Source organism: Elgaria multicarinata, chromosome 16 (genome assembly GCF_023053635.1).
Source record: "Elgaria multicarinata webbii isolate HBS135686 ecotype San Diego chromosome 16, rElgMul1.1.pri, whole genome shotgun sequence".
Taxonomy (NCBI): Eukaryota; Metazoa; Chordata; class Lepidosauria; order Squamata; family Anguidae; genus Elgaria; species Elgaria multicarinata.
In genome coordinates, this window is record NC_086186.1 from 17342175 (window position 1) to 17366570 (window position 24396).

At 44.3% G+C, this 24396-nt stretch overlaps 1 protein-coding gene across 1 annotated transcript in view; it reads left to right on the forward strand.

The window, feature by feature from the left end:
• The window catches only part of ADAMTSL3 (ADAMTS like 3), a 268514-nt gene that overhangs the window by 242438 nt on the left and 1680 nt on the right, over positions 1-24396 (forward strand). The window contains exons 23-28 of the mRNA XM_063142573.1: positions 341-469; positions 11763-11945; positions 14058-14177; positions 15084-15296; positions 20708-20891; positions 23661-23865. Of these exons, the coding sequence (XP_062998643.1) occupies positions 341-469; positions 11763-11945; positions 14058-14177; positions 15084-15296; positions 20708-20891; positions 23661-23865 (1034 nt within the window). The remainder of the gene's footprint in view (positions 1-340; positions 470-11762; positions 11946-14057; positions 14178-15083; positions 15297-20707; positions 20892-23660; positions 23866-24396) is intronic.

The window sequence follows — 24396 nt, forward strand, 5'->3', positions numbered from 1 at the left end:
AACAAAGGAGGAGATCTCGCAATTAAAATATTCCACGATCTTCACCCCTCCGTCCCGCTAGACCTGGTAGGTCTAGCTGAGGCCTTAGCCATAATATTTAGAATTATGTCAGTACTTGACAATTGTATGCACAGTATCTTTCGACTATCCTGAGAAAATATGCAGCACATTGCAAGGCTGAATCAAACATCACTGCATTTGAAATTTCAGCAACACGGGTGCTAATTTAGCCCGTTCGTCTGCATGGTCCCCCCCCCCTTGAGATTTTGTTACTCGGTCACGCTGGAGTGTGACGAAGACTAATTACTCATTGTTCCTTCCCTCCTTCTCTCTCTTGCAGAAGCTCCTACGATACTGCCTTCTGTAACAAACGTCACAAGTGCTGAGCTTCGGAACCTTCCTGTCCCTGTTGGAGGGACAATCCTGGCAAGAACAGGAGCAAACGTTACGCTGGAATGTCCAGTGCAAGGTAAGCAGAAAATTGCCCAAACCACCACCTTCCCCAACGCCCCCCGTGGAGTGCTGTGCTGAAAAGTTCATCTTAAGTCTTGGACGGCATTTGAAAGAAAAGAGGGGAAATAAGTTACTGGTAAAAGCAACAGAACATTAATCGCAGAACATATATTTTTATTAGGCATGTCGCCCGTACGCACCCTGTGTCTTTTCCCTTCCATTCACATCCGCTCCGCGCACACACACACATGTATGGAGACAGGCTCTTGCTTCCAAGGAGTTCTTCCATAAGACCATCTGTGGCCAACCACAAAGTTTAATGGCCCCCAGAGCTGCAAAAGGTCTTAAAATGTTGGTTTCACAGCCAGCTGCTTTGTTTCTCTGAAATTCACCCTCCCTGCCTCTTCAGTGGTTCCCCCCATTTGTCCTCTTTGAGACACAGTTAGCTGTATCCCTGTATCCATTCTCACACCTACCTTGAGGGGTCTGTGAGGAATCCTGGTGGCAGGGAAGCCTGCCATGAGAGGTGGCTTCTGTAAGGAGACAAAGAGGCTTCTTAGATGCCAACCCACAAAAGCCTGCAGACTCCAGGGTAGGGATGGCTGTAAGCACTAGTTAGCAAAATGCCCATCTATGATGGGATGTGTGAGTGCGGAGCAGAGAAGACTCCTTGGGGACTTTCCATGTGCCTTATGCACTTAAGGCGAGTCCTTCTGAACTCAGGGCTGGAGGACAGGTTTTGTGTCCCCATGTGCAGTGCTTTCCACGGAGAGCCGGTGTGGTGTAGTGGCTAGAGTGTTGGGCTGGGAGTCGTGAGATCCAGGTTCTAGTCCCCGCTCAGCCATGGAAACCCACTGGGTGACTTTGGGCCAGTCATAGACTCTCAGCCCAACCTACCTCACAGGGTTGTTGTGAGGATAAAATGGAGAGGAGGAGGATTATGTACGCCGCCTTGGGTTCCTTGGAGGAAAAAAGCATTTATTAATGAAATAAATAAATAAATGGTCTCATAACAGTGGATAGCAACAATTTCCCCTCCCTGCAGTGAGGCCGTGCTCCAAGTTCCATTTTATAAGGAGGTCAAACTACCCTTTTCTGTCAAGGATCTGGAAATATGGGGTTCTCTCAGTCCTGAAATCCATATAGCCCCCTACTGGCTGGTTTTCTGGAGAAAAAATGAGATCTTTCTCTTTCAGCTGGTCTTCGCTAACTTCATTATTTTTTCATTACTGCTGCATTTATGTTGTTATTTTAATCCTGTTTAAAGTTGGTTTCATGTATTGACTGTTACTATTTTGTTCACCACTTTGGAATTTATTTATTTTTAATGAAAAGAGTTGCATACATTTTGGGGGGGGGGGTTCTCGAAGTGAGACAAAGTTGGAACTTAAGAATTACTTTTTGAAGATGGGAGTTGTTTAATGAAACATGTGGTCCTACTGCTTTTTTTGGGGGGGGGTTGTTCCCTTCACTCTTGCAAGCTGGTCAGGAAAGAGCAATTACTTTTCATGATTGTAACTCCTTAGTATAGGCCGTTACCAAAATCTCACAAGTTCCTAGAACACCTTCTCAGGTAGTTCTCAAGAGCTGCTTATGGGCAGAAGGCTACAGGAACTCCAGTGGGCGCACACAATTGGCTGTTCATCTCTTTGGATTGAAATCAAACTGAATAACACCTAGACTGGTGGATGGCCAGTTCATGGCCCACTGAATGAGATCCTTAAGGGTAGCTTACAACAGACACAGGACCGAGTGGCTCAGGTGATTAATCTATCCCTTTTTTTGGACTGATGGCTTGTTTGACAAGTCATATTCTCCCCCTGGGGACGGGGTGAGCTTGGTACACTTAACTATGGCCAGATCTACACCAAGCAGGATATAACGCTTTGAAAACAGTATATGGAAGGTGTCCTGGGCCCCAACAGTAGGGTGACCATATTTGGGAAACCAAAAAAGAGGACACCTAGTGTGTGTGTGGGGAAGCAGCTTTCTGAGTCCTGCAGAAAGTACGTTATTCCCCCGCCACCTTAAAGATTGGAACCCGATTGGAGTGGAGGAGGGGAAAGGATTTCATTCTGCACCACCACCATCCACTCCAATTGGGGCCTTTTCTATAATGTCCACGAATGACCCACTTTCCCCTTTAAGACCTCAATTGGAGCTCGGGTTGGGGGAATGATGTGCCTCAAGAAAGCATGTCATTCCCTCCTGCCGTGCTAATGGCAGCCTAAAAGGGGAAGGTGTGTCATTCCAGGACATTATTGAATATTATAGAAAATCCCCCCTGACACCATGGAAAGAACAAAAACCAGGACAAATCCAGGGAAATCCTGACAGTTGGTCACCCTACCCAACAGTTGTCAGTACACTTCAGTACCGTTATAAAGCAGTTGTGTAGATCCTGCCCGTGTTCCGTCGTGCATGTAACAATAAGAAAGAAGTGCTGGGTTTGGCCTGAGTGGGTTGTGCTTTCTGGGAGGAACCAGGAAGTAGTTGAGGGCAATACCCACTGCTTCTGGCCTGAGTAGAGAGAGGCCACGGCCTGAGAGAGCTCAACAGTAGTCTCAGCATTGAGCGAAAGGCGGGATACAAATAAAGATGATGATGATGATGACGATGACGACAATGACAACAACAACAGAAAGGCTTTGTTTAAATAAAACTTAGGGTTGTTTGGAAGGTAGGGTCTGGATGAGTCTATAGCAGCGGTTCTCAACCTGTGGGTCGGGACCCCTTTGGGGGTCGAATGACCCTTTCACAGGGGTCGCCTAAGACCATCGGAAAACACATATTTCCGATGGTTTAGGAAACTGTATTGACTGAACTATGTCATGTATCATCTTTTGTATTATTCAAGCTATTGTTATGTATTATTTTCATTAGCAAACCATCCCATGACAATGGATCGTGTAGAGAAGAACGAAAATAATTTTATGGTTGAGGGTCACCACAACATGAGGGACTGTATTAAAGGGTCGCGGCATTAGGAAGGTTGAGAACCACTGGTCTATAGGGTACGAGGCATCGACTTTGAAACAGTGCATACAGTGCCTGTCCGATTTGGTCCTTAACCACACAGGGCTTCGCTGAATTGTTCCCTATGGATAGGAGAGGGGAGAGTGTGTGTGAGAGAGTTTGAAGTGCCTGAGGCTGCCCCTGTCAACAGGGAAACCAGGAAGTGATGTAGGCATGGCCGGGGTAGGCCTTGGAAGTCAGTAAGAGCCCTGGAGACATGACAGAAGGACGCCGCCTATCTCCCCGCAGCTTTGAACATCATTCTGCCCCTCACCCCACAAGCGTGTTGATTTGCCAGCCACTGGCGAAGGTCAGAGTTCTGTCTCATGCTTAATCAAAATCAGCTCGTGTGTGTACAAACCCATGTCTTACTCATACTTGGAAAGAACCAGGACTCTGAGAGATTGAAAATAAATTGTTGAAACGAGCCGCCGGCGGTGCCATTTCCATTTTTATGACTTTTGGGAGGGAAATTTGTATTTTTCCTTACATTGCTACCCAAAAAGAAAAGAAAAAAGAAGACTACGTGTTGGAGACCAAAAATAATGACAGAAATATATGGATGTGAATATTTCCACTTATAGCTTTTAAAAATAGTGGCGCCAGACCGACAGATATTGGGACATGTGGCTCAGTTGTTCTCCGTACCGAGGGTATTGCTCTGGTGAAGTCATGTTTTCCAGCTCGACTTTGGCAACTGTGTGTGGAGCTGCAACCTGCACCTCACAACTGACTGCCTTAGTCATACGGTCAGTGTTAAATATTGTTAGCATTTTTTAGCCTTTGCAATCTTAGTATCGCTTTGCCGTTGGCACAAAAGACTCGCTGCTCCAGAAAGTTTTAATAGCTGAGCGTGCTATTTGGGGGCTTACTTATATTAAAGCTGACGGGCAGCAGCCCCCAACCCCCGTGTCCCTTTCTTATTTATTTACAACGTGTTGCTTCATTTTCTTTCTGACAACTGTAGAAATAAAATCTAGCTTACCCTATACTAAGAGAGGAGCAGGACTCTCTTTGAACCAAACTTGACTGGAATTTCACTCATCACAGAAGGAGGCCTAGATGGTTCCAATGTGAGATCTTTTAGGGCTTAGTTTCAGATAGGTAAACGGAAATACCAATGGAAAATTGCAGCAGGAAATGCCAAGTCACATGATTTTTGCCCTATTAGAGGAAGAGCAGCAATAGTGACATAGGAACCTGCCTTAGACTACATTAAAGGAAATTACATTGTTTACCTGAGGCTTTTGTGCTTCCTGGTTCTTTGGCGCAGTTGTTATGGGCTGCATTACATGGGAGGAGAGGGGGTACAAGGGGTTTGAATTGAATACTTCTGCTTTCAGTTCCATTGAGTTCTATCAAGGCAGTGCCATCTAGTGGCGGAAGATCCTGCTGTTTCCCTACTATTACCACTTTTAAAGTGGTTCTTTTTAACCTGGGATTTCCAGAGGATTCAGTGGGAGATGTCTTGGTTGTTGAATACGTCATGAAATCAACCTGAAAACTTCTGTGAGTGGCCAATCACAAGTGTGTAATAAATCGCTCATTTAGAGAAACCCTAAGTCAGACGATTTGGTCCATCTAACCCAGCATTGTCAACACTGACTGGCAGCAGAGGCTCACTAGGATTTCAGGCAGGAGTTTTTCCAGCTCTACCTGGAGATGCCAGGAATCGAACCTAGGACCTTCTGCATGCAAAGCAAGTGCTCTACCAACTATGCCTCCTCTATACCCAGTTCCATTTTAGCGATCCACCCTCCTCCCACTCACTGTCTTGCAAAATCTTTAGTGTATATACAGTCATGACAATCAGATCCAATAATCAGACAATCATCTGGCCACTTTGGAGGATGATTTCAATGATGATGATGATAATGATGATGATGGTGATCAAATCAAAAACAAGATCAAATAAACAAATTAGCATTGGAAAAATATAATCCATCAGTTTTGGGAACTGTTCATCTTTAATAATAATAAAAAAGCTGTGTGATGCATTTGCTACCTTCTTCCGCTGCAGGGCTGAGGTACCCGGGGCCCTCCAGATGTTGATGAGCTACTACTTCCACGTTCCACCCCATTGGCCAGGCTGGCTGGAGCTGATAGACATGGGGCCTAGCAACATCTGGAAGGCCACGTTTTCTCAAGCCGTACTCTACTGGCAGACACTGCCCACGTTGATCCCAGGATGTGGTCTGAAATCACATGAGGTAGTCACAACAAAAGGCGGCAACCATTTTCCTTTGATATCACCCACAATAAACGTTAGGAACTCTTTGTAATGTTAAAAAAGATTTGCATTCTGCTTCTGTTGATCAGTCAACAGGAGTGACTATAGCAGGAGTGCAGAACTTCAAGCCCGGGGCAAAATCCACACACACCCATGTCTCAATCTGGCTCTCTGGTGTTCCCCACCCCTTTTCAACCACCCACCCACCAATTGTTCAGAGCTTTCCAGCTTTTGTGCTGTCTTCTCCCCATTGTAAAAGGTTGAAGTGCCTCTCTTAAGAACATAAGAAGAGCCCTGCTGGATCAGACCAAGGGTCCATCTAATCCAGCATTCTGTTCACACAGTGGCCAACCAGCCATCGGCCAGGGATGAACAAAGCAGGACAAGGTGCAACAGCACCCTCCCGCCCATGTTCCCCAACAACTGGTGCACACAGGCTTACTGCCTCAAATACTGGAGGCAGCACATCGCCATCCGGGCTAGTAGCCATCGATAGCCTTCTCCTCCAGGAATTTCTCCAACCCCCTTTTAAAGCCATCCAAATTGGTAGCCATCATTACATCTTGTGGTAGTGAGTTCCATCGTTTAACTTTGCGCTGTGTGAAGAAGTCCTTCCTTTGATCTGTCCTGAATCTCCCAGTAATCAGCTTCAAGTCTTAAGACTTCATTACTGGAAGTAAGAGCTTTAAGAGGAAATAGGCTGGCATGTTTTGTATTTTTGACCTTGCTTGTTTAGCCTTCGGCCCCGCCCACCCTGAAATGTACCCCCCACCCCCAGAGGAATGGAATTCGGTCCTGGGTTTGAAAGACATTCTGTACATTTGCTCTATACTAGGGTGACCAACTGTCAGGATTTCCCCGGATTTGTCCTGGTTTTTGTTCTTTCCATGGTGTCAGGGGGGATTTTCTATAATTTTCAATAATGTCCTGGAATGACACACCTTCCCCTTTAAGGCTGCCATTAGCATGGCAGGAGGGAATGACATGCTTTCTTGAGGCACATCATTCCCCCACCCCGAGCTCCAATTGAGGTCTTAAAGGGGAAAGTGGGTCATGCGTGGTCATTATAGAAAAGGCCCCAATTGGAGTGGATGGTGGTGGTGCAGAATGAAATCCTTTCCCCTCCTCCACTCCAATCAGGTTCTTTAAGGTGGCGGGGGAATAACGTACTTTCTGCAGGACTCAGAAAGCTGCTTCCCCACATACACATTAAGTGTCCTCTTTTTTGGTTTCCCAAATATGGTCACCCTACTCTATAATACATAGGAAATGTAGTATATGTAGTATTTTTAGTCAGCATACATCCTACGTATGGAGTAAGACATTCCAGTTCTGCTTTTTTAGAATCCCTGGTAGAGAACACTGCATTTAAAAACAAAAACAAAAATGAGAGTTAAACTCAAGTAGAGAGTGAAGTCTTAATGGAGCTAAATTGAAATAATTATTGAAAATTCGGGTGCGTAAATTGTAATGGGCATTGTTCGCCACCTACTGGTGGAAAAGGGGGAAAATGCATTAATATCAAATTGTGCCCATGACATTTCATTACTTCTCTAGATTTTTCAAGTGCTGACATTTCCTGAAGATTTTCCAGATCTCACTTCCAATGTTTCCGATTCTTAAAGTGCAATCCGCCGGGATCACTTTAGGCACAGACAAGTTTGTTGTTTATATTTCTTTTGGCGCTTCTGTATACTAAGTCACTAGGACTCCAGTGGCCTTTGGCGGTATAGTGTTGCGTTTAGTCAATCACACATTTTTCAAGGTATTTTGTTCAACTTTAGCTTTCTTTGGAACGTTCCTCTTTCCTTTGATATATTTATTTCTACCTTGACTGTCTAAATACCCCTGAGCCTTTGAATTGACTATAATTTCTTTATTTTTCAGTAGGAAAGAGGGGAGAAATTGTTCAATTCACTTTTTTGGGGGGGGGCACATTTTCAAACCAATATACAAATTGCAACTCACTTATGCTTTGAAATTTGTTCTCTTCCAAAATTTGCAATAGAGCTCTCCCATCAATACATGTGTAGGAAAATGTGTATATTAAGGGAAAGTGCACAAAAATGTGCATATTAGCATTAAAATGTATTGTATTAGTAACACGGCATGTATTTGGAGAAATCCATGCACAAATATGTGCAAATTGTAATGCAAACATTATTAAAAACCTTTTCAAAGTTTGGGATGAAATGGACTTAGATTGGGGAGGAAAAAGAGAGAAACCAATTTGTGTATCCCTAATTTTCTGTAGAAGACAATGGAAAATAATTTTTGTTTAAAATCAATGTTTGCCATTGAAAATGGGCCCTATTTTCAGCCAATCTTTTCATTGATAAAGCCCTAGATCTAATTTACTTGACATATTCCCTGCCCTGTCTTATCAGTCTGATGATTTGCTTTTCAGCGTGTACATTTCACACAAGTGTAATTTAGAAAGCGCACGGTCTGTTTGATGTGAGATACTGCTGTTTTGTTTGCATTTGTTTGCATTTACTGCTGCCTACTGAAGTATATCATGAACCCTGTAAAAACCTCCTGGATTTGTTCATTTCTCCTGTGTGCAATTTTCAATGGTATCGATGAAAGAAAACAAATGAATGAGCTGCACAGCAGAATTGGAACAATCGTAGTGCTGGTTTTTTCCCTTAGAAAAGATTTTCTACCTTAAAAAAAGGCTGATATATAGCAAACACACACACACATACACACACTCTGCATGTACACAGAAACAAGTATTTATTTCCTCCCGAAATGGGCACTGCAGGGAGCCCGTAAAATGAACTACACTTAAAAGCAAATTTCCTCCAACCTTAAAAGCTTGATAAAATGTTACATGTGATAAAGAAAGAAAGAAATTGGCTTACTAATTATTCTTCAAGTATTTCCAACCCCAAAATATCCTGTAGGATTTTATGAAATAGTTTGTATTTTCCACCTAGGAGCCCCTTCAAGTCAAACAAGCCACCTCTTTAGGGAACACTGTTTTAGAAAAGCCTCTCTTTCAAAACCATTCCAATCCTCAGTCATACTGAATTTTGAAATGCTGAACTGAGACAAGCAATGTTAACAAAACCAAATGTTATTTAGGTCTTTTGCACGCAGAAAGTCCTAAATTTAATCCCTAGTATCTCCAGGTAGGGCTTGGAAAGGCTTCCTCCCCTCTTCCATATACAAACACTGACTTGACTGTTTCTTCAACACTGACAATGCAAAACATTCTCCACTGCATCTGAAGGTAATAGGTTAGCTTAGAGGGCACAGGGCAGGCGGCTTAGCACTCTGCCCTCTCCTCAAAACACCTTGCTGTCACCTCCCAGCATCTGTTGCTTGAGGCCTCTGCCTCACTCTGCCTAATGGTAGGGCCGGCCCTGGCTTAGATAGACCTAATACCTACCTAGCATGGCCACTTGATGGGAAGGATGGGCATTGCAGTCCAACACATTTGGAGGGCACTGGTTTGGAGAACACTGCCTTAAGGCATGAGTAGGCTCATATGAAGAAAGGTGATCCATCAGGTACAACTCCAGCTCCTGGTATTTCAGTAAATGCCATACAAGTCTAAAGCCTATGATCCTGGCTATGCTGAAATCAGTGAAACCTGATTTCATGAAACCTGCAGGAAGATTGCAACCCTTATAATTAATATTGCTAATATCTTTGTTGGTGCTGCAGGGGATTCCTGCCTGATTTTATCCTTATAAGCAGTCATTTAAACTAGTGCAGGCTGTTTTTACCATTGCTTCCTTAAAACTCTCTGTAGTGTGACTTGGTCTTCCTGAGTACTTTGGAAAATATAGCACATCTAAAGAATTTTACTCTAGCTGAGAAAGTTATGGAAAGGTGTCAAAACCCTAGCTGAAAGTATTTGGGCTACAACTGTAAGATCTCTTCCTGATTTCAAGAGGTCTTCTCCAAGGAGAGTGAAACTGACTCTCTGCAACATTTAAAGTATCTGCCATTTAAATTTAGTCCTTTCTAATATGTTGTTGATTTGTTTAACAGTTTTCTTTTTTTAAAAAAAACACCCATAGAAAATAGGCTTTTGAGTTGAAGACAGAACGTTCAGATTGGTGGCACCCGTTACAGTGATTTTCTTTCTGATGGCTTTTTGATAGGCACTTTTATTTTCCATAAAAATAGCTAGCTCCAAAAATTAAGTCTGGTTTTCATTATACTGAGAAGAAAACCGGAGGTGTGGACAGAAAAGTGTTAAGCTTCTGACTGAGATGCTAAACTTCCTCTCTCATGGATCATTCCACATCATGAAGAAATCGCCTTTTTGTTTTTGAAAAACGAAAAACGAAAAGGACTGTTTGGCCTGGCTTAATAATTAGGTTTCATAGAAGGGAGGAACTATAGCTTTTCATGGTGATGACCTCCAGGTTCCATCGCTGACATCTGCAGTCAAAAGGCCAGGTAGGAGGTGATGCAAAAGGTCTCAGCCCGAGAGATGGGTGAATATGTCAGGCTCAGTGTTGTCCAGTTCCTCATTTTGTTACTACCGAGCTCATTCCCTTTGGAGCCAACTTTTGTCACCTATTGGAACTCTGGGGTGTGGAAGGAGTGATTCAGGAAGACCTGGTGAGTTCTGGTCATCACACCTAAAAAAAAAAGGTGTCGTATTGCTGGAAAAAGTGCAGAGAAGGGGAACTAAAATGATCAAGGAGCTGGAGCGTTTCCCCTATGAGGGAAGGTTACAACAGCTGGGATTGTTTAGCTTGGAGAAAAAAGGAGGCTAAGGGGAGACCTGATAGAAGCGTACAAAATTATGCATGGTGTGGAGAATGTGATGATGGCCACCAATTTGGGTGGCTTTAAAAGAGGGTTGGATAAATCCCTGGAGGAGAAGGCTATCAATGGCTACTAGTCCCGATGGCTATGTGCTGCCTCCAGTATAAGAGGCAGTAAACCTGTGTACACCAATTACTGTGGAACATGGGTGGGAAGGTGCTGTTGCAGGTTCCTGGTCAACAGCTGGTGGCCAGTGCTTGAGCAGGATGCTGGACTAGGTTGACCCTTGGTCTGATCCAGCATGGCTCGTCTTATGTTCTTACCTCCCTCAACAACACCTGAAGAGGTGTGCCTACTGATATTAGGGTTAGTCTCTATCTACAGGTAAGTTTGAATCACCTTCAGAGATTGATATCAAAATGCCCTGCATATGTTAGCATTGCAGATCTTGTACTTAAATTAATGCATTGTGGCCTTAGGTACTCAATACTCTCGCCTCCCATCACGTTGTCCCAGTGTGCGCGTGCAAAGGAAACATCTTTCGAGAAGTTTGCCTGCTTCCTTGTGTTCCAATTGTATTTGTAAAAGAAAATAAAAAGTATAAAACATTCTTAAGTTCTTTCTCACAAATGAATTGACCTGTAAAATGCTGCCGCTGAGGCTTCCTATCGCTTGGGGAAACTGGAGAACGGCACATTTTTCTTTTTCTTTTTCCACTGCTTGCTGACATTCTCGTACGCTTCTTGCAAAATGGGATTTGGGGTGTATTGTAATCCCTGGGCCAGACTCTTAAGGCAACGTAATGAAATAGTTTGAGTATTTTCCTTATAACAATTTCCCTTTGAACAGGAGCTTGGGCCAGTGTGAGTTATCTCACACTCCCTTCAATGTCTCAAAAAGACACCTATATTGAGCTTTGGGTAATACGTAAGTGTACTTGAAGACGGTGACCCTGTTCAGATGACAGGATAAGCAACAGTGGTTAGACATTTTGAGTTAAACATTATGGCTTAGCATGTCATGTTAACCATTCCTAACCATGGTGGCTACACAGCCATGGTTCAAACACACTCACTAACCGTTTGCTGCAAAAGGGTTAGTGGCCAAACCATGGTTTAGTGTGTTGTCCGAACAGGCCCCGTGAGTTAAAAGGCACAGTGAACAATTAACCAACCAAATACCCTTTAACAGGCTGTGACTAGCCAATTTGTCATCCCTACCTATTCCACCACCACCACCCAATTTCATAATAAAAATGTGTACATTTCACCAATGTAGGACGTGCCTTTTGAAAATACTTTTTTGTATCTTACCTTTCCCCCCCCCCCAGGTCTTCCCCAACCTGAGATTACTTGGTTTAGAAATGAAAGCTCCCCAAGAAATGATGTTTTCACCATCGCAAATGGTTCCTTACTCCTGAGGAATGTTTCAGGTGAAGATGTTGGGACTTACACGTGCACAGCCACCAACGCCCTTGGACAAGCCACAGCCACGAGTGTTCTTCAGTTGCTTGGCAAGTACTCAGGACTAGTGGTGCCATGTGGCGCCCTTGGGCAGCTGCTGAGGGCCCTGATCCCTTCCATCTAAACCATGCTTTTACTGGGTCCCCCATGATTCCGCTTCATCGCTTCTGCTGCCTTCTCTCCTCCTTCCATCTGAGGGAAAGTTCCAGCCATTTCCCCATCTGCTGAAAGCAGGTTTTAATATGATGAAAGCAGTGGAGTAGTGGTGAATTTGGGAAGTGGAGGTGCTCAACATGACAGTCCCCCATAGCCAATCACTGCCTGCAAAGCGAGTCCCAAAATTCAGGCAGCTGGGCTAATCCATTATCAACAAACCAGTTCTGGCAGATTTCATCTCCAAGAGCACAAGTGAATGTGTCTTAATTGTCCATTCAAGGCCAAGCCATCCCTGCGCTACAACAGGGAACGATATGTTGTTGCTGTGAGAATTAATTCCCCTGCTCCCAGCTACTGTGAGGATTTCAGTAAAGCTCAGAGGGAAGGAGGGGGCATCTTCAGGGGGTGGAGGTGGCAAACGATGGCTGTGTGGCATTCCTGCTTATTTGCAAGTGAGAATACCTTTTCTGTAAGTCCTTTCCCACAGAAGGCAACAGTAATGCTGCTACCAGGACTTTTACCTCACATCCAAGACCTTTACTTCGTGAGATGTGAGGACACACTGCTTTTATTCTGAACTGTTTTCTCTTATCTCTTTGCCTTTTGGGTAGCCATGAGCTTCAGTTGTAGGATCTTATAAAACACGCACACACATATATCCTCTCACACATTCACATACTCGATTGCCACTTTTTATTTTATTTATTTATTTTCATTTATATCCCACCGTTTTTCCTCCAAGGAACCCAAGGCGGTGTACATAATCCTCCTCCTCTCCATGTTATCCTCACAACAACAACCCTGTGAGATAGGTTGGGCTGAGAGTCTGTGACTTTCCCAAAGTCACCCAGTGGGTTTCCATGGCCGAGTGGGGACTAGAACTCAGATCTCCCAACTCCCAGTCCAACACTTTAGCCACTACACCACACTGGCTGGTGTAATCTTATACACACAAATCCAGGTCACTATCTGTCTCCTCCCTATCTATCTCTTCACCAACCCTATCAATTCCCTCTGTCTCTCATTTCCCAAGCCCTATCTCAAAACTCCACAAACCCTATCTAAACTCCACAAGCACAGCTCCCTGTTTATATATCACAGGTCATTTCACCCCTACTCACTCGGCCAATCATCTCACATATGCAAATACAGCTTACTTCCATCACTCATATCACTCTCATTCTAGATCTGCTTACCAGAAAACATAGAGTCATAACATGAATACACTTATAGATTCAGTGTGTGTGTGTGTGTGTGTGTGTGTGTGTGTGTGAGAGAGAGAGAGAGAGAGAGAGTTCACAGACAGCATCCCTGCTAATACAAAAAGGGCTGGCACTGCATCTCTGTGAACCTTGTCTCCACTACACCACTGGATGAAGGGGTGAGATAGAGTAGCTGGGACCACCTGCTGCAATGGCTGGGCCACACCAGCTCACCCACCCCCAAACCTGGATCCAGCCCTCTACGAAGACATTTTCTAAAGGAGTTTGGGGAAACAGCTTGGACCTTAGCTAGACAGGGCTTTATCCTAGGGCGAACCCCGGGATCATCCCTGTGTGTCCACATGACACAAAGGGGATCCCGGGATCAGGGAGGGATCATCCCTCCTTTGCACATGAGTGTTCGTTCGCTGCTGTTTCTTTAAAAAATAAAAATGGCAGGCGCAACGCCTCTCCTCCTGAGGTCACAGCACCTCACGTGGAAACGAAGGAGGGATCTCGCGTTAAACACACCACGAGATCTTCTCTCCTCCGTTGCATGATAAGAGGTAGGTCTAGCTAAGGCCTTGGTTAGCATAAGATCATCGTGGACACATTTGACCTCCCCACTCCCCACACCACCACTTTGCACCAGGAAGGAGAAATGGTATAAAAATATGGATCAGGATCCAAAGAGCTATACAGGAGCATTCAAACGTCAGGTTGTCTGGTTAAAATATCCCACCACTTTTATACCTGGGAAACACTGGGCTGTCATGCTTAGTTTTCCCTTCCCTTTCTTTTCAGAACGTAGGTTTCAGGAGCCTAACAATGGATCATCCGGCAACAGTAGGCGAAAACGTGTCCTCATGGCCTCTGGAATCGGTACCAACGTTAGCGTGGTGCCTGGGGAACTGTTACGGATAGGTATGACTCAGTATGTTTGTACCTGTTAGATTGGTACAGGGACACCCTTTCAGTGGGTCAGCCCCCTACACCTGCTGCACCCCAACACCCATGTTGCAGCCCATGTGTATTCTTCCTTAGGTGCGTCTGTACCTCTGGTTATTATGAGGGTTTTTTTAAATAAGAAAAAATCGCAACAAAGGCTCTTAAAATACACTGCTCTGTTGCAATATAAAAGCTCACCGCTTTTAAGACAGCAGTGAGCAAACAGTGGCTACATGAATACTGATGCTGAGAAGTATGTATCCTTTAGAACTGCCAAATTCCTTGTCAGAGCTCTACAGATACGTGCCACGAAGTCTAAAAGCTGTATGGAAAACTATTCAACTCTTAATGTTTTGTTGGTGGAGTTTTAAATTGCACAGTGTTTTATTCTGTGTTTGTGTATAATGGCAATTTGCTAAGACACAATGAAGAACTTCTGCACGTGCAGCATCCGGCCGAATTTCATGGCTATGACAAGAAATGGGAAAATGGGGCTGAAAGTGGGTGGCAGAGAGAGAAGAAAGGACTGCTCTGCAACTTTTGGCTTTGGCCCCACCCACCGTTGGCTTTGGCCCCGCCCACTGCTGGCCTACATTTAGTTCATTCATTACATTTTGATACTGCCGAATAGGCCACTTAATCTGGTATCATCAATGCAAGTATTTATAAAATCTGCAGATGGATTTGGTGGTGGGTGGGGATATTTGGACTGGCACATGAATAAACACACTTGAAACAGTGTGTGGTTGGGTGGGCTACTCCCTCCACCTTCCTGAAAAAGGCACATGCAAGAATAACTGCAATTCCGAAATTCATAGATGTTTTAAGAATGAGATCTTAACATAATGGGAAAACTGGCTAAAAAATATACTTGCTTTCTAGGCTGTCCTGTGCAACCTACGACAAAGAACACAATTCATTGGTTCTTCAAAAATCAACCGATTGAAGAAATTAAGGACTTCAATCCCCGGATCCTGGTTCGGGGGCGCATCTTAGAGGTGCACCTTATCTCTGGCCAGTTTGCTGGACAATACATGTGTCGGACTTCGTCAAATGCCAAGCCGTTGTCTGTCTGGGTAAATGTCAAGAAGGAAGGTTTGTTGAAAATTCTATGACACAATTCTATGACGTAACGCTTAATTTTATTTTTTCTTGAAGTATCTTGAGAGGGGTTTCTTTTCTTTTCTGATTTTATACTTTAGGGCAGGAGTAGGTGAACTTTTTGGACACAGGGGCATGTTTGGCAGTTTGAGAAACTGACCTGGGTACCACCCAAAAATGGGTGTGTTGCAGATGAAAACACAAGCCTGTAGCCACCTACCATCTTCATTTCCTAAGGATGCCTCTGAGTCCCACGTGTGGCGATTCACCATGGCCATTAAGCCAGAAAGCCAGGCCCTGTTCAGAAGACACCTTAAACCATGGCTTTAACCATGGCGATTAAGCCAGAAAGCCAGGCCCTGTTCAGAAGACACCTTAAACCATGGCTTTTTAAGATGTTTTTTAGGATGTTTTTAACAATGTATATTATGTTTTAATTCAGTTTTATGTATTTTATCATTTATTGTTGTTCCCCGCTTCGATCAAAATGGAGAGGCGGGTAAGAAATAAATTATTATTATTATTATTATTATTATTATTATTATTATTATTATTATACCACTGTGAATAAAGCCTTTTTGCTTTATTCACCATGGTTAAAACCATGGTTTAAGGTGTCTTCTGAATGGGACCTATAAGGAGGGTGGTTGACGAAATGCTGGAATTAGGGGGTCATTAGGGAACCCATTAGTCCTTGGTCTTCAAGGGTGGTGCTAGTCCCTAAAAAGATGGTACTATGTGTCGTTTGAAGAGGCAGCATCAATACTCTTTCTGCATTTCTGCAATGCGCTTTTCTTTCCCAATCCTGGGAATTAGCTGGTTTGGGAAAGTTTGTGTGTATGTGTGTGCACATCTAGGAAGTTTGTTATTTAAGTGCTGTAAATGTTTAAAATATTGCTAAAGGGTTCAATTTTGCACTGTAGGTGCTTGGGTGGGTGGGTGAGTGAGCACCCCTGTGCCGTGCCTTCGTGGCAAAATAAATAATAGTCTTTCAGTCCCGCTTGCACTCCGTAAATTTTAACCATTTCTGCTTTGAAAGGGGCTCTTTTGTATTATTTTAAGAAAGCCAGGAGTAATAAGGAAACGCTGAAAACCCAATAAGCTAAAGAATTCATTATGTGCTGTGGGAGAGCGGCTGTAGGCACAGCTGGGAGCGATCAATTATTCTTGGATATTACAGGACCAACATTGCCCCCCCTCAAACCCCGCCCCCCTGTGATCGCTTAAAAATCTGTCAGCATTGTATAGTACTTCGTCTTACAAATTATGTCTGTGAGGAGCCAGGATGGGATCATTTTGAACTGTAACAATACTGATGATGATGATGATGTCTTTTACTGCTAGACACCATCGCTCTCTGGTTTACAGGATTGATTTGAGAGGTGCGGAGATGCTGGGAGCAAGTGTTTTATTTATTTATTTATTTAGAATATTTTTATCCTGCACCTCAGCCAAAAGGCTCTCGGAGCGGCTTACAATTTATCAATAAAGAAGACAGTCCCTACCCTCAGGCTTACATTCTAAAAAAGTCATGACACACAAGGAAAAGTGGATGGGGAGGGAAGAGGGAGAAAATAAAAAGAAATTAAGGAGACTGTTTAGGCTGGTGGGAAGGCCCTGTTTCGTCCTCTCATCTCCCAATGGAGGGGCAAACCAACAGTGTTGTCCCTCAACCAGGGATCTAAAGGCCCGCTTCCCCGGCGCGTTAATAGCCAATCAAACACACGAGGCTGGAGAATACATTTAATCCATTTTCAAGTTAAGGTGCACAATCTCAACGAGTCATAGGTTACATTCGATGCTCTATTGGTCGAAAGTTTTCTCCTTTGTCTGCTGTCCACCATTAAGGAATGCAAATCTGGCATATAGCCACATGTAGCCACCCTTGGCAGAGAAGCCATCTTTAACCTTTGGCACATTACATTCATTAGAGAGATGAAACCTTTCCCTGGGGACATCAACAGCTCCTTCTTCTTCCCCACAGGGTGAAAATGGCAGTTAGCCCTGGGGGGGGTGGTGTTTTCCAACTGAAGCAGGGTCTGATGGTCCCTGCCTGCTCCAGTCTCCCTCGCATCTTCTTCCCCACAAGGGAATGTCAGGGATTGCAAACAAACTGAGCTTGGAAAAAACTGTTAGAAGCTACTGACTTCTCCTCTTTGGCTCACACAGCTCAGTTGAAAGCAAAGCCTGTAGATAGCAGATTTTTCGCGGATGTTTCCAGGATACTGAGTTAGCTTTATAGCAGGAATAATAATGCTCCACAGGATTAGGAATAATACACCTGCAGCAAGTTTAGCAAACACGAATATAACTTTACTTTGAGGTAGATATTTACAGGATCAAGACATATAGGCAATACTCACGAAACGTAACACGTTCAGAAATACATCACACAGGAGAGAAAAAACATACTGTACAGACACTCTTTAAGTACAGATTCAGCAGATCACATGAATCAATCAATCAATCAATCACACCATACCCCAGCTGTCAATTAACCCTTGACACTGGCTGATGCAATGACTTAGCCTGATGCAATCTTCCTCAAGACTTGCCTCAGCTCTGGTTGCCTCAAAAATCTGGACAATGAAAATCCAACCCTGACAGGGAAGTGTTTTTCCACTTTGTTTCAGCAGCAGTTATTCAACTAGTCCAGATTTTTATTTGTTTTATTTTAATGCAATGATGCTAAGAGGTTGTGGGATGAGGTAGGTGCAGGATACGCCTGCTGAAAGGTAGCACCGAATGATGGTAGGGTAAGAATCATAGAATCATAGAATCATAGAATAGCAGAGTTGGAAGGGGCCTACAAGGCCATCGAGTCCAACCCCCTGCTCAATGCAGGAATCCACCCTAAAGCATCCCTGACAGATGGTTGTCCAGCTGCCTCTTGAAGGCCTCTAGTGTGGGAGAGCCCACAACCTCCCTAGGTAACTGATTCCACCGTCACACTGCTCTAACAGTCAGGAAGTTTTTCCTGATGTCCAGCCGGAATCTGGTTTCCTTTAACTTGAGCCCGTTATTCTGTGTCCTGCACTCTGGGAGGATCGAGACAAGATCCTGGCCCTCCTCTGTGTGACAACCTTTTAAGTATTTGAAGAGTGCTCTCATGTCTCCCCTCAATCTTCTCTTCTCCAGGCTAAACATGCCCAGTTCTTTCAGTCTCTCTTCATAGGGCTTTGTTTCTAGACCCCTGATCATCCTGGTTGCCCTCTTCTGAACACGCTCCATCTTGTCTGCATCCTTCTTGAATTGTGGAGCCCAGAACTGGACACAATACTCTAGATGAGGCCTAACCAGGGCTGAATAGAGAGGAACCAGTTATGCTTCTATTAATGCAGCCCAAAATAGCATTTGCCTTTCTTGCAGCCATATCGAACTCTTGCTTTGCCGATCCACCGACCCAACGCTGCAGAGGCCCATTGCTTCAGCTGTTGCTCATCCACACCCATGTTTTGGCTCTGTGGTTGTCGATTGGGGCTCCCAGATGGCACCATTCTGAGGACTGGATTTGGCCCAAGAGCCGTCAGTTGCTAACCCTCCACTATTGGTGCTGGTTTGACTCTACTGCATATCTTTTTTACACATGTGCCCTATTAGACACTCAAAACAATATCTGCTTATTTACTGTGCTGGATTAGTATGTGGAAGGAGCATGATGTAGGATTTCATTTTTTTTTCTTTTTTCAGAAAAGGATTTCGTGTCTGTGTTCCTGCACTTGTGTGTGCATGAGCAAAACATTGGTGCTCCATGCATAGCATTTCCTGCAGGCTTTTAAGGGGAGGGGGTCAAATTGGGATGCCAGAGCAAGAGTGAGTGGGTTTACTCTTTCTTCCCAAGTCATTGCGCCCATCCCCGGCTTCCATTTGTGCTGCAGGTAAAACATATAGGTATCTTTGTGATACCTGTGGATTTATTCCTGTGCAATAGAGATCAGGTCGGTGGGGAGGGGATTTTAACCATCCTCCCCCAGAACCATGGTCCTGATCCAGATGGTGCCTTCCCCCTGGCTGCTAGTCGGTTAAAGCCAGTGTGGTGTAGTGGCTAAAGTGTTGGACTGGTTGCTGGGAGATCCGGGTTCTAGTCCCCACTCAGCCCTGGAAACCCACTGGATGACTCTGGTTCAGTCACAGACTCTCAGCCCAACCTACCTCACAGGGTTGCTGTTGTGAGAATAAAATAGAGAGGAGGAGGATTATGTATGCTGCCTTGAGTTCCTTGGAGGAAAAAAGGCCAGATATGAATGCAATAATAAAAATAAATAAATAAATGTGGGAGATTCTATTTATAAATCCAGCTTGTCCCTCTGAACATGTTGACATTCTTTGAAGCTTTATCTACTATTTAGGGTGTCTTTTGGGATTAGAAGGGGGACATTGCTTAGCCAGGGACAGCATGAAAGGTAGGTATGGTCGGGCACTTGTCAAGGGCCCGCATCCCAGTAGGGGCCCACTGAGAAGAGCCCCCTGCTCCTGCTCCTCTTCTTCACCCTTGCAACTCACTGTTCATCTGCTGCTCGCTTTAGCCCAGACAGCAGAGGTGGTGAGAAGGAGGATCAGGAGATGCCACAGCCTATTTTCTCCTTAGCTCTCTGCCTGCCAAGCAAGCAAACGGGAGCACTGATGAAGAAGATGGGGAGGAGCAACAGAATCTGGTAGCAATGGTGGAGAGAAGGTAGAGTCACTGACCCTGTTTAGACAACATACTTAACCACGGTGATTAAGCATTTTAAACTAAACACCTGCCCTGTTCAGACAACACACTGAACCAAGATGGTTAAACATTTTGAGCTAAACATTATGGCTTAGCATGCCATGTGAACCATGGCTTAGTGTGTCATGTGAACCAATCCTAAGGACGGTGGCTATGTAACCAAGGTTTAAATGTGCTCACTAACCACTTAGAACCATAGAATAGCAGAGTTGGAAGGGGCCTACAAGGCCATCGAGTCCAACCCCCTGCTCAATGCAGGAATCCACCCTAAAGCATCCCTGACAGATGGTTGTCCAGCTGCCTCTTGAAGGCCTCCAGTGTGGGAGAGCTGCAAAAGGGTTAGCAGCTTAACCACGGCTTAGCGTGTTGTCTGAACAGGCTCACTTAGGGAGGGTGTTTTGCCTAAGGGCCCTCCAAAACCTGGAACTTTGTAGTAAGTGAAGAACAAGCTTTGTATGGAGAAAGTTTTGTGTTCAATCCCAGACATCCCCATTCAACAGGGGACTAGGAAAGATCTTGAGGGACCTGAGGCTATGGAAAGAATGGAGGGTACTGGGCGTGAGGAATGGAGGGCTTGACTCACGCTAAGGCAGATCCTTGTATCCTGAAGCCGTAGATGTATTTGAGATGCAACCCATAGCCCTTGATCTTGTTTACCAGTTGCTTTCTCCCCCCACCCTCTTTTTAACAGAATATAGATGGGAGCTTGGGGAGTGGAATCCTTGTTCTGCTACTTGTGGGAACTCAGGCACCCAGCTCCGGAGACTGCTCTGTGTGAGCGTGAAAGAGCAAAAGGCGAACAAGTCCTTATGTGAAGAGAGTCAGAAGCCTGTTGTAAATTACCAGCCTTGCAACATCCGTGATTGTCCTGCCAGGTATTTACATTCAATTGCTACTTTGTTTCGACATTTATACTTGTATTTTTGTTTATTTTTACAAAATGTCGTCAAGCTTTTCATGTTATTTTCATTTCTTATCACTTTGATCTAATACATTAAGGTCTGTGTTGCAGCCTACGGGAAAGTGATTGAGGATGCTTTATTCTAATTCCTAAGGTCCGGGGTGGAACATTGCTAAGTATCTGTAGCCACCAGGAGAATATGGAATGCATAATTCCATTCCATAAGAATGGAAGAGGTTTTACAGCTTTGTGCGCAGAATGGTAAAGCAGCAGTTTCTGCAGCTGAAACTCTCCCCATGGCCTGAGTTCGATCCCAGCAGAAGGTGATTTCAGGCAGCCGGCTTGGGTCAACTCAGCCTTCCATCCTCCCGAGGTCAGTAAAATGAGTACCCAGGTAGCGGGGGAAAGGTAATAATGGCCGGGGAAGGCAACGGCAAACCACCCCGCTATAAGGCCTGCCAAGAAAACGTCAGTGAAAGCTGGCGTCCCTCCAAGAGTCAGCAATGACTCAGTGCTTGCACGAGAGGTTCCTTTCCTTTCCAAACAACGATACCTCGTGTTTCAAGATGCAGAATTAAAAACCTGGTTGTGCTGATTATTAATTGCAGAGGATAATGAATGGGAAAGATACTATGTCTTTGGAGAGCATGTATTGGTGGCTGCCAGTCATGTCACAAACCCACTACTCCCTGCCAATCGCCAAAGAAATATTTCAACTCTTTTAAAAATGTTTGCAAGGTTATTTTTAAACTGGGCAAATGATGAAAAAAGGAATTAACAAACGTGGCACTTAACATAAATTAAAAAAGGAAAATGTAGCCAGTTTTAAGGTGGATTCCTGCACTGAGCAGAGGGTTGGATTCGATGGCCTTATAGGCCCCTTCCAACTCTACTATTCTGTGATTCTATGAAGTAGATGAGAGGGAGGGGAAAGACTGATGGCTGAACCAGAATTTAGTTTGCTAATGGTATGTACATATGTCATGCAAATTGTGAAGCCAAGAGGAAGCCAGGCCCACACCGCAGGTGGAAAAGGAGAGGTCTCTGACTTTCTCCCTTGCATATTTCCCGCAGAAACCCAGCCAAGCTGAATTTTCAGATGTCAATCCCAATTTATATCTCAAAGTCCATGGGAGACTTTAAACCAAGCTCAGTTCAGATGAGTTCTGGCTGTTTTCATACTACACTAAAGACCGAACTAGATGTGATGCCTTTAGAAACCACAACCATGTTGTTGTTTTTAATTAATAGGACACAGGACAGCAGCGTGCAAGAAGGGGAGATTTAACCCGTTTTTCCCCTGCTGCAGTCCCAAGAACCCCCGCCCCTCTGCAGCTGATGAAATAATATTAGCCCCAGGAGGGAAGCTCCCATTAACGCCTTGCTAGATTAGGCCAAAAGTCCATCTAATAAACTTTTCTGCCTCTTACAGTGATCAGGTAGACACTCCAGGGAAACTTACAACGAGCATGGCATGAGGACCACCCTCTGTCTCTAGCATCTACTAATAGTGAAACTAACTACAAAAGTGGAGATGCCCTTTTGTTAGACCCCACTTGCTTCCAGGCAGGTAGCTGCTAATGCCATCAGTCAAAAGAGAGAGAGAATTTTATTTGCTTTGCTATAAGCCATTGCAAACAACATTCCAATTTGGGCCAAAATTTTGACTCTCAGTTCCTGGCTGCCAATGCAAATAAGGAAACACGCTCTGTAAGATAATTGTCCTTGTCTAATAACAAAAAGCATACAAACTCAGTTGGAGTAACAAAAAATTTCTGTAACTACACTCAGATGGATATTTTTCATGAGTGTTGTTGTATGGAAGATACAAAGTACTATAGTGGACTATGTCTTCTATAGTTGTTTTATAAGGCACACCAAAATGTTGTTCCAAAGGTGATTCCTTATAATGACCATCCAGAAATGCAGGAGCCATAACAATAAACCTTCGTTCTGTAAAGTGAATTCTGTGTGAAGCTAAGGTGATAAGAGATGTGATGGTCAGTCTTAATACATGGGCACAGCCTAGAAAATCTTGATGAATGGATAGTTAGCATATAAGGCAAAGAAGTTTTTTTCCTATGCTAGGAGCCTTAGCTGTGGTTCAGACATAAACTGCATTGGTAATTTTTAAAAATGTGAAACATGCACAAAAACACACAAACCCTTATCAGTGAAGAAGTTCCCATGCATTCAGTCTCACATTTAAACCAGATTGTTGGTGCTGTGATGTGATGTGATGCATGCACACACACACACACACACACACACACACACACACACACACAGTGTGATGCATGCACAAACACGCACACAAACCCTTATCAGTGATGCGTTCCCATTGAAACCAGATTGCTAGTGCTGTGATGTACCTCTGGGACCAGATTCCCTTTGTGTTTGTGATGAGCTGACAGAGGAACAGAAGCAGAGCCTTGCTAGATTCAGACTAAAGGCCTCTCTAGTCCAGCATCCTGGTTCTTCCAGTGCTGGCAAGATGCCTCTGGGAATCCCACAAACATGGCAGGTATTCAGGGACACACTGCCTCTCACCATAAAGGGCCATGTAACCCTCATGGCTATTGAAGATGGAGCCACTGTGCATAGTATAGCCGTCATTGATTCTAGACTCCCTACATCTGAGATTGCAATTATGAACTTATTTACTCTTTTTAAAAGAAATAACAAAGGTTTGGTTTTGCTGTGTCTTTTACGCTTCACGCTTTCCCCCGTTTTCCATCTTCAGATGGGCCACAAGTGCCTGGTCTGAGTGCTCTGCTTCATGCGGTAATGGGTTTCGCCAGCGGCAGAGATTCTGCAAGCAAGTCAAAGCCAACGGCACCGCCGTGACGTTGCCTCCGGGTGCTTGCGCCCACCAAGACCGCCCTTTGGAAAGGAAACCTTGTGTGGGCCATTCATGCACAGAATGGAACATTCATCCATGGGGCCAGGTAATTTAATGGTTTGGGAAGCTCACATCTCCCCCAATGCATGACCGATCTTGCTGGATTTCAACCTAACTGCTAGTTAGCCCATTCTCTCGTAACTTGGCAAATTCGGCAGCTTTCCATCCATTTTTCACTCTTTTTTCTCAAATTTTCACTCTCAAAAAAAGTCAAATGTAGCCTATGCTACAACTCCTCACAGACCTATATCTCAAAGGTCAATGCTAACTTCTGTTCATGAGGCCCTATATGGGTGACTAATCCTTTCCCCATAACATCCTAAGCTTTGTTATGCACCAAACCTAGCTAATCCACTAGCAAATTACCATATCTATCTACATGCAAAATTTTGAGCAGATCAATCGAGGGGGACTGACTTTTTGCCCCTATGGGAAAAAAGAAATAAAGGCGGGGATGATGGGGATGATGATGATGATGATGGTGGTGGTGGTGATGTCATCATTGTCGTCTCAGGTTCAATCCCCGGCTGGGAAAGACTTCCATCTGACACTCTGGACAGCTGCTGCCAGTCAGAGC